The 14583-nt window shown below is 42.7% G+C and overlaps 2 protein-coding genes across 3 annotated transcripts; one reads left to right on the forward strand and one right to left on the reverse strand.

Annotated features, from left to right (window-relative positions):
- Positions 1-400: 400 nt before the first annotated feature.
- RB195_009848 (uncharacterized protein) lies at positions 401-9027 on the reverse strand (the record flags this gene model as incomplete). Of its 2 annotated transcripts, XM_064190583.1 has the most annotated exons (18): positions 401-491; positions 623-699; positions 756-851; positions 919-987; positions 1040-1159; positions 1217-1316; positions 2062-2132; positions 2459-2554; positions 3269-3343; positions 3397-3493; positions 3568-3655; positions 3865-3949; positions 4007-4134; positions 4737-4854; positions 5033-5137; positions 5196-5295; positions 6289-6456; positions 8906-9027. In XM_064190583.1, the coding sequence occupies 18 exons, from the start codon at positions 9025-9027 to the stop codon at positions 401-403; spliced, it is 1806 nt and encodes a 601-aa protein (XP_064048166.1). The 2 variants fall into 2 exon arrangements, with proteins under 2 accessions (XP_064048166.1, XP_064048167.1); XM_064190584.1 differs by lacking the exon at positions 8906-9027 and having other exon boundaries at positions 6289-6455.
- A 1034-nt stretch (positions 9028-10061) lies between these two features.
- Positions 10062-11143, forward strand: RB195_009849 (uncharacterized protein; the record flags this gene model as incomplete). The annotated part of the gene is made up of 3 exons (XM_064190585.1): positions 10062-10119; positions 10831-10976; positions 11042-11143. 3 exons carry the CDS (start codon positions 10062-10064, stop codon positions 11141-11143), a joined length of 306 nt encoding a protein of 101 aa, XP_064048168.1.
- Between the last annotated feature and the right edge of the window lie 3440 nt (positions 11144-14583).

Consider the following 14583-nt stretch of genomic DNA (forward strand, 5'->3'; position numbering starts at 1 on the left):
TTAATTCATTCTTCAAATCGTTGATGCCGGTCGGAAAGCAGCTTCACAACTTCTCAGCTCATAAAGCGCCTTCCTGACAAGTGTAGGTGAGAAATAGAAGAGATGAAATAAACAAAATCATGTAACTCATCAGCACTTTTCAATTTTTTCATTGAGGGAGGCACATAAAAAATGTCGCAAGAGCACAAAGATGACTAACAACGACGACAACAAGGAGACTGGCGACTCATTATGCAGGTGAGCCCGCGTGATGAGGTATGTAGGAACAGCAGATATCACATCGACGCAGAAAATTAGCCGGAACAAAATTGGCAAGGCATTTGGGAACAAGTAGTAACCACCCGAAAACTCAGAACAAGTAGTGAAAACAGAAACAACGTGAATCACTTGATATTCAAATTTAGATGGTGTTGAACACGTCTTTGGAAAGATCCGGACTGAGATTTGGAGAAGTCCTGGGTTCGGATCCGAAGCCGAGATCACCAACGAACCTTAAAAACCACAGACGCTCAGTGCTAAGTTGAAAGCTGCCGGAGTTATGATTTTTCTGGCCTTTCTTTAACGACAACGAAACTGTGATGCTCCTAAGGACAGAGTGAAGCTTTTTTCATCCAGCACTAACCTTTCTCCGTCAGACATACGTAATCCACAGCGGCGACGGAATTCGTTTCCAACCTCATGTATCCATTTGTTAGACACCTTAAGAATTATTGTGAACACTTTATCCAGACCGAAATCGGACGAGTCCAACTCACCCATTTCACTCCTACAAGCACCGGACAGGCTGCATGTCGCGTTCTTGGATCGCCATCTCCGAACTTATGAAGGTTGTACCAGAACAGAGCATCGTTCTAAAGAGAAAGAAGGTGAAACTTGAAGGGAAGGGGTTCTCTACAAATTCCAAAAATGCCACCATACTTTGGAGGGCATTACAGTAGATTTGGCCTCAGTGAACACAGTTGCTCCACCGTAAACAGGTTGAGTCATCTGCAAATAGAGTTAAAACCGTGGAATTCTGGCAAGGCTTATTTGCTCTTACGTAGAAGAGCACAGTGGCGATCCTGTTGCCAGTCCCAAGTGATTCGAACGACTTGGTCTCCTCCTTCCGAGCATGATCGAAGTGAGGATCGTAGTGGCCGCCGATTCCGTAGTTGGCAATCTATTTAAGAACGAATGATTGTCACAGCAATTTTCTAGGTCATCAGCTTCTTTTCACCTGTAGTTCTTCTGCAGTTTCCATCTCAAGGTTTGTCATCATATCGATGCGTTTGTTAATTCGTTCCACAACCTCGTGTTCCCATCCTTTCAGCCAAGCGCTGGAAGTGAAAGAACTACGCGTTGCTACTAGGGACTCGAAAAATAGAATGCACTACTGCAGGCCTCTACCGAACATGCGCTTCCCGAGCGTTGCGAGAAAAAAAAGCAGGAGAAGGGAGTTTCCGTAATCTGCTTTTCGAGTGCCCTCCCCGCCCATAAAAGTCGCTATTTTTCTTGAATAAGATGCATTGCCAATATATCCTGGCTTCGTACCCAATCGGAAGCGGTTTGGCGGAGCATCTACTGGCAGCCAACAACCCGAACAGGACTGCTCCAGCTGGCCCGATAGTGCTCAGCCAAGTCTTTTTCTTTTTGTTGATACTTGCTTGAATACATGAATACATTGTTTGTGCATGAGAGCATACAGTAACCATCATAGAGCCTATGAATGCAGGGTCCCCAAACTCACCCCCATCTTTTTTTCCGGAAAAAGAAAGATGAGGGACGTAGAGGGGGACACTGAACAGGCGAACCATCTCCCATTCCAAAAATTTTGACTTCTGTATTTGGGGACTTCGGTAAGTCGTCATTTAACCGAAAGACAGCTCTTATTTCTGGCTGTGACCATGGAGACATCTAGAGTGGAGGCTGATGTTTGTATTAGGCAGTTATTACGAAAAACCTATCCTTTTCCTCAAAACCTCTCTGTGTCATTTAGGACTGCTGAGCATTTTGTGGAATGTTAGCCACTAATTGAAGTCGCAGAATGTGGCTTAAGATTGGGGAAGGCAGTTAATCCCCTACCTCTTGCTGATCCGATATGTTGCAGTGACGAGTTTTCCAGAAGCAGCATCATGTACAGTAGCGCGGGCAAGCTAAAACGGACAGATAGTAAGAATGATGAAGTGTCAGATCACATAGTACAAGGAATTTGTCGTGTTGTTCACTGTGTTTTGTTCAAGAAAGAAATTCATAGCCACCGTAGGACTTCAATCAGCATAGCGGTTCTGGTTCTTGTTTTAGTTTTTTTTTTCCGATTTTTTTTTCTTCTAGCAGTGTATATCTCAAAATGTTTAAACTTCCACCATATGAAAGTCTCCTTTTACAGTTTTATGGCAGATCCACGTCAAAATGCTGTAATTTGTCGCAATGTATTCTTCTCAAATAATGTGCCCTTAGTAATCTGTAGAAAATCATGTACCTTTGGTATGGCTAATTCCTGGATCATTTCCACTTCTTCATCACTAATCACGTCTTTGAAAAGCACAGCGAGCGGGTTGAATCTCTTGATTTCGACCTGAAATATGGAGGAAAAATTCTCTGGCGCAGCAGTTCCCATTTCATATAGAAGATGTCACTTTCAGAAGATGTCACTACTTTCAGTGGAGTAAATAAGATAACTCCGCCACTCGCAAACACTTGCTAAGCATTGAAAGAGAATTCTTTGCTCAGAATGCTAATGCAGGTGATCAGCGGATGACGTGCGCGTCAGTGTTTAGCAATTCAAAACACATTTACGCGGCAATCTATTGGTTACTCTACATACTAAACAGCGGCTCGGATCGGTGAAGGATCTTAGTGGTTAGTGAAAAAATCTCCTTATAGGATCTCAATGGATATTGTCCTGGCGTTACTAAGGACTAACACCCCGTTTAGCCGTCAGAGAACGCCAGGTAATTAGGGATTTCATCTCAATTTTGATCCGATGATTCGATTGAAATGAAGTCTAATCACCTGTATCCACTTAGTGATTTTTTACTATTTTATTCCTGTAGTTTATTTAGTTGAAGTTTATAACCAATTTTGATCCAGGAGTGTTGAAAGACTTGGGTAACGCTAGGCGGCCGCTCAACCGTCAACTGTGTCCATATCTCAGAATCCCAGACTGAAGCATAATAAACAATTCGTCGACCTCTTGAGCCAATGCAAACATTCTGGGACCCTTTTGTTGGACTGCATCTACTTTTGTTGGAGACAATACGAGGTAAATCAGAGCTGTACATAAACGAACCTTAATTGGGGCATACACCAAGAAAGGCCTATCCCGTTTGTAGTAGCAATAAAGCTTCGAAATATCCTTTTCACTCTAAAAAACCATCTTTGTTGGTAGATCAAAAACAAGTGAAGATCATCACTTACTACGGGCACTTCATTCCTGCATAGAGCCTCATAGATGCTGCGTTCGTCGTTACCCAACACACTAAGAGGACGTTCATTCGAGATACGTCCCAATGAGCTGAAACCCACATTTACTTGGTATTTTAGAAAAAAGTTCAATTATTCCAACAAACATTCGAGAACTGGTCTCACCGTCTCATATCCGCTTTTTTGACCCCATCCTGAGCGAGAAGATCCTCGTACCATTTGATATTACCTTTAGCTCGAGGATGTTTCGGGTCTAAAAGAGTTGAACGAAAATTTTCCCAAAATCTTTTTTTTGCAGTTACCGTATCCATCTTTTCTTGCTGAGGTAGCACAACCTGACACAACCAAAGAGAATTACTGTAATGTTATTACAGGAACTCCCTACTGTTTGTCCGTGTTCGTGCTTATCATTATTTCAGCTGACAATACAATTTTTTTCATAGTCCAACTAAATATCCGAACCGAGTTTGTGCAGTTCTTCGACAAGCTGGAGGGCGTGCTTGAGATTCCCCTGCTTATAAAGCGCATACGACAAATATTCCAAAACCTAAATTGTTATTGTTGAGAACTGTTGGAAATACACCGGCATATGCGTCACACGCACCTCTTCACGATCCGCGGTAGGTACATCTTCCTCGTCCAGTCGTTTCATAGCCTCTTGCATCCATATTACGGTATGATAGTAGTCACCATCGTTATAGGCTGCTTTTGCAATCGTGAAGCAATCCCCAGCTGAAAAAGTCGTTCAGATGATAGAGACGTATTACATGAAGACTACTTTTTTCCTAAGAAACTGTTGGGAACAAATATTGGCAGAGAACTTGTTCCGTACACCAAAAATCAAGACGAATGGTTATACCATCACTCGTCGCTTCCTTTTCGACATCTTAGCTTAGACTGAATAATTAAGCAAACAGTTTGGTTGTTTTTGGTTTTTGTTTAGTTTTGGTTATTTGTCTGGTATTTTGTTTCGTTATCATTGGTTATATACATTTATTCGGTACAATTATATTAAGCTAACATAGAGTCACTTGATGAAACTTAAAGCGATGAGATCAATGATCCGAGTATTGTCACTTTGCTCTGGATAAAATCAAGAACTAACAGGAAGGAACGAATCTTTAAAACGTGCCAATGTTTACAGTGACCCCAAGCATTTGACAATAAAGAGTTTCGTTAGAATTTCTGTCAAAAATAAGTATTTCGCGGCCCCAGGCAACACAAGCTGGAAATGCAGAAGGAGTTATTGAAATTTTAGAGAAATGCCCTTAAGGTTTCTGAAAAATGAAAATGCGCGTTTGACTTGTAGAAAGAAAGTGTCGTATAGAACTAACCGTCGAATGTGTAGTTTCCCTGATCCTTGTAGATCCGCCCTTCAGCTAAGTCCCCTGTGTCTAGTCGATAGGTATCCTGAAGTCTTAGGAGGCCAAGAGCTGCTCCTGTCAAATCCTCCTGAAATCCCCTTTATTGTGATGAATTTTTTTTTGCAAAAAGCGGATAAAAATAAAAAATCATTGCGACTATTTCTATCCCTTTTGTTTTCGTAATTACTCAACTATTTAGTGATCCTATTAATTAATTACTCATTATTGTTACGTCGCCTTAATTACACGACAGCTGCAAACAATACCTCTGTGGGGTAGCGGATCCCGTAATTGGAATTGCTCATACGTTCGATAAAGTCGTCCGCCTTATTATTCAACATCTTCCTCTCGAGTCCCTTCCAGTCGAAGATCTTCAACAATACGCATGTGTAGTACTGTCCAGAACGAATGTTTTTCGGGGTAACTTACTTTTCTCTTAATGAGTAAGAAAGCGTTGATGGGGTTGCTGATGTCCTTCGCGCCAGTCTCGAGCGCTGCATCATTTCGTTCCTGGTACTGCTTCGCAAGCCTAAATCCGGTCACTTTCCCTCGTATAAAATTTCGTTGCACATTTACAGCATAAGTTTGTAATAGAGTGGGGCGTTTTCTCTTATCATCCGTACAGCTTTAAAGTAAAAAACAGGTAGGATGAACGAGAAAAGAGCACCCACGTTGAGCCCCGTGCTCTTCTGCCTCTGCCAGACCCTTTTTCTTACAACAGAACTATGCACCTCTTATTGGCAGAAGGATTAGCTGGTGGGAGAAGACCCAGCTGGATGCAGTGGAATACTATTATTGGAGGAATTTGTAGCACCTTTTCTTTAAGAAGACTCAAGCAGTGCCCGATGAATGATCACCGACCACTTTTTGAAATTTTAAAAGGATGAACCAATAATGTTGTTATATTAGATGCTTTCATTGCTTCATTAGTTTCATCGCTTTAGAGGCACTGTTTTCTTGTTTTAAGGGCAAACACAGCGTTCTATCCTCGTAGAAATTAAGATGACACATGTAACTAGTTTTTAGCGCTATCGAAGCAAAAGCTTGAGAGCTTGCCTCATAAGTATGTTGGGCCAAAACGAAATGAAGCTCGCGGCAGTTGCGTAAGTGGCTGCGCTCTAAGCGGTGCGGGAGAGTGAAGCGCTTAGAATCGAGGATGATCCTTGTTAGCACCACTCGTCGCTGAAGTTCGCGATGGTCCATCTCGGCCCCAACCGCTAGCTCGGCCGCGTCGAGCGCAGCCACTTGCACAACTGCACCGAGCTCCACGTAGCTTTGATCCGACTATACATCTATAAACAACTAAGCTGTGAGTGGATTGCTCAAATAAAAGTAGTCAAAGAGTTATTCTTGCATACTGTGCTATGCCAGTCCAGCTCACTTCAAGATATTTCCAAACTTGGCCGTATAGCAAGTTCAAAGCATCTCTGTAGTAGCACAAAGTTATCAGTTTGAGTTATAAGTCGGAGGTCGTTGATGATTGGTGATTGAAAAGCATCCTAGACCAAGAAAGAAAACGTACTGTTTGAGTTGAACGAGCCGCTTCTGCTCTTCTTCGATGTACTTGTAGAGCAGAGTGGGAACTGCTTTCTCAGACTCCAGCAAGCTTTGCATCTCTGCCATGGATGTGAACAGATCAGCCTGCACCATGGTGCCAAGCGACATCATAAGACCCCAAAAGGCCATCATTCTGGAATAATATGGTGAGTTATAGAGGACAGGGATTAGATTCGATGCACGAACGAAATTTGCATTCAAGAAAAAAAGCGGAAAAGAGGAAGTCATGAATAAAAATTACGACCAAAAAGTTCCGAAGAGTCCTAATGAAGTATATCGTAGACCAATAGAAGCAAACCAATGTCTAGAACCATGAAAAATGGGATCTGAGGAATAATTAGTGGAAGAATAGTCGATCGGAACATAGTGATCGGATTGTATGCGCTGAGACAGTCTGAACTACGCAAAAAAACTGGATTTTGGACTCGTTTCTAGCGAACCAAATCAATATTACGCGGTTCTTACCTTTATGATTTCTCCAGAGTCAGTGAACAACTCTTTTTTTCAATAGTTTCTTAAGCGTTTCAGAAGGTTAAACATGGACGAAAACTCTTGGTAAGATTTAAATGATCAGGAAGACTACCCTAGCTTCTACATGGAACCAGACCTCAGCAGAAGAAATTCGACCCGAGTGAACAAAGAGATAATTGCTGGAAACGAAAAACTGACTTTGGACAGAAGCGAAGAGCTGAAATTCTTTAGGAGAAAAATGCAATGCAGGGGTTGGACGAAAACCAGGATCGGGCAGTGCCGCTAGAAAGGAAGTATGCCTTACCAAATGTGAGCTACCATTAACATCAGCACTGCAAGAAAGATATTAGGCGCGCATTGTTGGGATTAAGTCGAAACTACTGTAATGAAGATACTATAAAGAGGTAATGCTATCGAAAAAGTTGTAACAAAGCAAGAAGTGCAAGGAACCTATGCCAGATTCTTTCGCAAAAAGTCGAATATTTCACTTTCCACGCCGAACGCACGTCGGTAAGTTTCAAAATGTCAAAAGGCGTAGCTGTCTCTGAAAGTAGATGTAGAAATAGTTTGCTAAGAGGCGACTCCCTCCGTATGCCGCTCGTGGACGACTAAACTTACATATGCTACACTTGCATCGAGACCACTGGTAATTTCCACGTGCAACTTCAGCGGTCACATCCAAATTTCAGCATATTTTCTGTTTCAGTAGATTTTCCACGGAAATCTTCCTTAAAAAAACTCCTGCCTAGCAAAAATGATGTTTCGATTCTGCAACATCCTTCTCCCCGCCAGCGTTTTAGCGGCTGCATTGTTTCCGTGCACAAACAGAGGCCTGAGAAACATTTTCATTAAGTGCTAGAAATTATTTTGGCTAAAACACAAAGACGTCCGCTCAATAAATCCAATATGCAAAGGAATAAATTACATGTGGCTAAAACCGCAAAATGTCTGAAAACAACTTCACACAACGCCAAAAACCACAACATGTACTGTAGCTGCATAAGCGAAGCTCAAAACAGAACGAGTTTATAAACGATTACAAGACAAAAAAGAAAACAAGTATGTTGTCCTTCATCACAGCGTTGTGAACTATTTTTACGTTGCATAATTGTTGTCTGCCAGGATCTGCAAAACTTTACAGAGCGAAATCTCCTAGCAAATATTTCATTACGCACACCGGATACATCAAATGCGTTGATGACAGCATATCACGAAATTGCGCATGGGTGGGGTCTTCGTGGGACAACACAGAGTTCGGAGCTCAGATTACGAGTGCGAGCGTGGTTCCTCAGTTCCTCCTAATCGTCTTGAAAAACGTCGCCTGGTCCCCACAAGGCACGTTAAGACGCGCACCCCCGCACACGCGTTGCGTCCACAAGAGAGCGGTCGAGAATCAGTGAGGTCTCCTCAGTGGTCTATTCACGTTAAAGCAATGGCAGGTGAGGGGACCGGAGCGTATGCAAGTTCTAATCCACCTCGTAGGAACAAAGGCTGTTTTCAAACCGTTTCTCAGGACGATTAGGGGAAAGTTAGTGGGGCCACGCTCATATTCATAATCTATGTCCTTACTCCTACATTTTTCCACAGGTTCCCCAACTCAGTTTCATGGTACGCTGTCTTTGAGCCTAAATCTTTCCTACAGATGCCTTCGACAGCGTCACCGAACGGTGAGATTTTGCGCTCATTTTGCACCGAGTCTGTACAAGTAACCCATGACATTAACTCATCTTACTGATTGTCCGTAATTCATTGGTTAATTCGTATTTGTCTCTTGTTTTGACTCCTTTTTTTGTGTTTCGTGTCATGGATAACTCTACTGTTGTTGGATATTAGGTTTTTATTTCATTTTTATTTCATTATCTCTTTTTATTCATTCCTGTCAATTCGTGAAGTAGAATGTGAGACAGCATACCGTTGTACATTGTGCTTGCAACGTACGTCCAATGTCGTAAATGCAGTCCAACGGCAATGTAGCGATGTATACGAAGATTATCAAGGCGATGTGATCCCGTGCGTCCGCCCGCGCGGGTGTTCATATCAGTTCGTCAGTATTTTAACATAATCGCGGCTCAACCCCGTGCTGCTGTCGCCCCGAAAAGGACCCCGCTAACCTATCTGATGTCGCAAAAAGCAGTTCTTTTCTCGTATCATAAGCAACATTTCCTTCGTGTTGTGTTTCGAACTTTCTGCATGTTGTATGTATCTTTCTGTGTGTTAGAAGCAAAATGTACATGGCTGAGCCACTAGAAGATAAGGGAACCTGAAGGTCCCGGCCGATGATGGTCTCGGGATAATCGTTTTCAAAATTTGCACCGTAGATCCGCAAAGGGACAATTCTCCAAGAACATGCGTTATTCGTGCTACTTTCAAGTGCAACCCGCCGGAGGATGTAGTGAACTGTTATTGCACACACAATAATATATATATATATATCATTTCGAACTGTTGTCATATTTACCATCCTCTCCCTAGTTCTAACGGAATTGTCCTAAAAGGGACCAAAAACTTGCCAGAGGCTTGTACGAAAGGAATTTCTGTTGAATAGGCAATATATGTAGTTAGCCTCCACAAGACTACAAATCTTTCAACAGATCTCAGAATTCAACTGCAACATCATTCGAAAAAACGTAGTTGGCTGCTATGACTGCATCGAGGGAGCCATAGCCACGATATGGCGCGCTGCGGACATTCTGCGCGCTAGTCTGCACGAAACAAGGAACTAACTACCGCGTACAATCTTTTCAACAGCGCAAGCGTCAAAAGCCGATATCGTTCCCAATGCAACAAACACAACACAACACAACCACGCCAACAAAATTCAACTCTTCGGGAGATGCAAAACGTTAGGAAAGAACGTCACAATAGACAACCTCAACTGGCAATTCCCAGATATAATGCATTTTTTGCAAGAGCGTTCTACCTACATCTGTATACAGTAGCCTTTGCACTTATTTTCTCAGGTGCTTCCCATCAGTGCGCTCATCTTTGCGCATTCACAACAACAAAAAACTCAACACAAGGACAAACAAGGAGCCTCAACAAATTCAGCAATCTCAACGTTCTTCTTCGTTCCCTTCATGGCCTCTTCTTCTTCTTCGGAAACTTCTCGAGATGACAGATTGTTTTACCAGCATTCCAGCTCGACTCCTCGCTTCCTTTAGACTTCCCTGATCCCTTTCATTGAAGGTGTGTCCTAAATTTTCTGACCCAAACGCCATCACATAGTTTCTGTCAATTTTTCAACATGCAATATCATTCTGTTTCAGAATGACTGACGAGAACAAGCCCATCGACGACGCCTCCATGGGACCCAAGTTTGAAAGGGGTGAGCCTGCTCACCCAGAGGCTGATGATTAAAAAACTCAACCTCAACAACCAAAGCAGCAACAGCTCTAGCTGCAGCAATCGTCAGCACCAATCAGTAGTGCGCCATGCCAAATCTTAGCAACCGTAAAGTGCAGCACCTTCTGGGATGAACGGACGAACCTTATTCGATGAAGACAAGTGGAGAAATCACCAATGTAAGTGTTTCTCTCTCAAATCCTAAGCATGACCGAACTTCACTCAATCTTTCCTTCAAAGTTCTTGCTATTCAATGAGCTCTTTAAAATCGTAAGTGGTCAAATTAGTTTCCAACCGCCACATGAGGGTTTTCTTCTAAGAACACAAGATGCCCAACCTTGATTCATTGATACCGAAAAAATCAGCGCCCACCCAAGACACATTCTGCCGCAACATATCGCGACTCTTGTGCTTGTACTCCTTTTTATTTGCAATCTTTCTCTTGTACTGATATCAACTCTGTTGTAATATATTGCTGCCCTTTAGATATTTAAGCAGCTCCAAAGCCGCTTTATTCACCTTTTTTTTTGCTCCGATCAATGAAGGATAAAGTTTTCCACTGAATCGTCCCGAACACATTCCCAGAAAATCACACTAAGAACCAAAAGGTTGATAAGTCCTTGACACGTGTTATCGCAGAGCACTTATAAAGGAAATGCTGGACGAGACACTAGGCTTAGATGAACTGCTCAAGATGGAGAAACCTCTCGTCAGCAAACTTCAAGAACGAGGAGTGCTCAACGACCAGGACATGTAGCACATGGAACATCAACGATCCTGCACCTAACTCTGTCTCTGACAAGTTCAAATCCATGGCTCAAACTCACAAATGTCCCTTCTGTGACTGAGACCACTTCGCTTCAGATGACAACAAACAAAAACAGTAACAACATTTGCTATTCCAGATCTTCGATAAACGTGGATTTGGTCGATACGATTATGATGCTCTACATCTGACAACTACTGGAACTATTGTAGACCCCGGTTCCCAAGGTGTAGCTCCTTAAGCGCTTTACTGTGGCCCACTTTAGCTTTGAAGCTGGAAAAAGTGGAGCGTGTTCTTCTCTGTGAAAGGTTTCCAAGTTTGTAAAGAAATAGATTTTTCCACTGTTCCACCAATACAATGTGATTAAGGCGAATATTATCATCGCAGAGACTGATCTAAATCTCTCCGTTCGTAGATCCCCAATTTGGGTTGAAGAAGCGAAGCTCAAGGCCATGGTCATATCCACCAGAACACAACTACACAAGCTCATCGCCTCGTTCTAAGGAGCGGAATTTTTCTGGTGTCATTGAAGACGTCCAGTGCGCCATTTCTCTGTTTCAATCAAAGTACGGTACTGGTTTTCTCCGTTTCCATCATCATGTCTTCAGCATAAACCTCCTCTGTTAGCGCTCTCGCATCGCATGCACGGATCTTCATCCTCGACCTTCTTTTTGGCAGGCTAAAAAACCCTTCCAACCCAGTTGTCTTTTACTCTGTCAGATACCAACTAGAATATACTCACTAAAAAAAAACTGTTCTCCCACAGATAAAAACTTTGAAGTTTTTTCCTCGCACACCAAGTTACTTGGATTATACAACTTATATTCAAAAACAACATACGCACGTAAAGCATGAAACGTCCATACCAAAGTATGAGCTGTCAAGGCAAAAACACGAGTTAAATGCCCTCAACTGATCCATATGTCAGAGGCGTAGAGCCGCTCAACGTACATGCCGGTACAAAAATTTCTGATCTTCGTACTGCATTCCTGCACGTCTTCGATAGACTCCGTTGTGTGACCCTTGCTCAACTGCGCTTCGGGAAAGGAGGCAACTCTCGGCACTGCGGAAGTGACACTCGCGGTCATCTGCCAGTGCTTGAAGCTCGCTTCGAATGCAACCTCTTGCGCCTTATTAACCTATCAACCAAGTCGTTCTAGCTCTACGAAAGTCTCCTAGTCTTTCCACGAACTGACCTATGATGTCTGTATACGAACTATCTCCAATATGATCGAAAAGACGAGATCTTCATTCTGTTGTTAGTGACAATGTTGTCTTGCTGTCGTAATGAAGTATTTTTAGATCATAGTATTATACTATATCACATTATATTAAATACAAGTTAATGCGGAGTTGTTCGCAACTTGCTTCAACCATCTAAATCAGCATTCGAGTTGCAGTAATATGGGCCAAACTAACATCTTCCCGCTCATCAGGAGTCCTGGGCAAAGCCTAGAGATCACGTAGTGCGGGGCTTACATCTGCTGTAGTTTGAACCTCTGAGGAAGATCACCACATATTGCAGTCGAATTTCTCCAAGATGTCTTTTTAAGGAATTTTTTCACCTCCTCTAGACATGTAATATAACAGCTTCATCGTTTATGTATGTGCACATCAACCTTTTCAATGCAATAGAAAGCCAGTAGCAGTTTATTCATCTGTTCATACTTCGTGACATTTGTGGTGTTCGGGTTCCAACTGTCTGAGAATTGTATCCGTTAGTGTCGTTCGTCACTCGTGATCAGTTTTAGCATAGTTTTGGAAGAACAAGTTGGACGTACATATCCCACACAATTCTTTTGGATTTGGGCACAAAGTAAACCTCTTGCGGGGCAAGTTCCATTGTTCGGACGAACTGTTGCCCTATCCACCAAATTCGACTCAACTCGAACATGGGATGCCCAGTGAAGAAACTAAATTGGCTGCGTAGTCGAGTTTGAAGCGAGTGCCTTCGTTTCGAATCGGTCGAGTTAGTCAGCTTGTCTAGCGCAACCGCGGCCAACATTCGCCAAATAACTGTGCAAAGGCATGTTGAGGCAAATAAGTTGTTTCACGGTTTTTGTTTATCTCTCACCGAAGTGGTCCAGCGTTGGATTAGTGTTGAGCTACATGTTATGGACGTAACAACAAACCAAGTTGTGTGTGTGCATGAGTTTTGTGTTCCCAAAGAGCACGACAAGGAACTGCTGCTTCTGGTTTTTCTTTCGTTTCGCAGTTACTTCATTTTTCCTCGCACATAGGGCCGTTTGTTTTGATTCTTTTATGTCGTGATGTTTAGAGCTGTCGAACCTCTTTACTTTTTGCTTTCCATAGCTCTTCACCTTTTTTTACGTATAATAATAAAACCTCAGGAATAGAGTGCTGAGGGGACTGGAATATGCACAAGGGTGAGTCGTTCTAACACGCCCCGTAGAAAATAATGTGGTTTCCACGCCATTTTTCAGGACAAATGGGGTGAACTGCCGTAGACACACTCATATTTGTGTTGTACACCCTGAACCGTATATTTGCGTACACAGACCCCAACATCATCAGTTTCGTGATACGCTGCCTTAAAAGCAATCCTTAAATCAGTACCACACCAGATGAATCTGGGGTGGTACTGATTTCAGGTGGGTGGTTCTTATACGGGTTAGATGTAGATTGTGGAGAAAAGGGTGATTCCGGTTATTTCTTCCTAATCGCCGTAAAAAGCGGCCCGGAAGATCTGACTTGGAGCGTTCCGGGGCGCTGTTGTTTACGAAGAGTTGTAGTGGAGCGCGTCAGCCTCGTGCAAGCGCCGCATCTTCCGGGCCGTTTTTTACGGCGATTGGGAAGGAATGAACGAAATCACCCTCTTCTCTACAATCTACGACCCCGTATGGGAACTTTCCGAAATCCGTGCCACCCCAGATTCGTTGTATGTTGCCTTTGAAGCAGGCCGGCTATGCACAGTTACACGAAAAAAAGTTATCGAAATTAAATCCTTACGAACTAAGATATTACCGCAGTCTTGGAACCAAAACGAATCATAGAACTAAGGAAAACAAACTTGCTAAGACTACGTAGTCCCAATTATGCACTATTAAAAAAACTAAAAACTTCAACTCGCGAGAGGGATGATGGAAATTTACAAGCTTTAACTTTAAACTTTTAACTTTAGGTGAGTTCGATCGTTTCTTTTGCTACCAGGAGGACTACCTCCAGGTCCATAGTTTGTAGAAATTTCTGTCCCGTTTTTCAGCGTAATTGCGCATGATTGGCGTCTAATAGAGAAATTAATTGAAGGAAAAGGAATTTGCTAAGACTTCATCCTATTCATGCACTGTTATACGAACAGAGTAAGGAAAATCCGCTTTTGTGCGGAATAGATATGGTCACCGCGGTTCAACTTCAATTCGATTATCCTCGTTTCCACTCCCCACAACGTAACTCGACTGGCTGCTCGCTGCACTCAACCAACTAACGATAGCAATTACTATGGGCCTTCGTTGCAGTGTTTGTTTTCACAGCTTGAGCAGATAACATCAGAAGATAACAACGTTATACCCCATCTAATCCAATCCATCCAATCCAATCCACGACAAGAACAAGCTCTTTTTTCTCTGAGAAGAAGTCGAGTTGTGAGGTGTGCGAGGGCGACCCTTAGTGACTGAAGATCTTTCATCGAGCCTATCAGTTCCTTGATTTGTGGGTACCAAC

This window comes from Necator americanus, chromosome III (genome assembly GCF_031761385.1).
Source record: "Necator americanus strain Aroian chromosome III, whole genome shotgun sequence".
NCBI classification, from domain to species: Eukaryota; Metazoa; Nematoda; class Chromadorea; order Rhabditida; family Ancylostomatidae; genus Necator; species Necator americanus.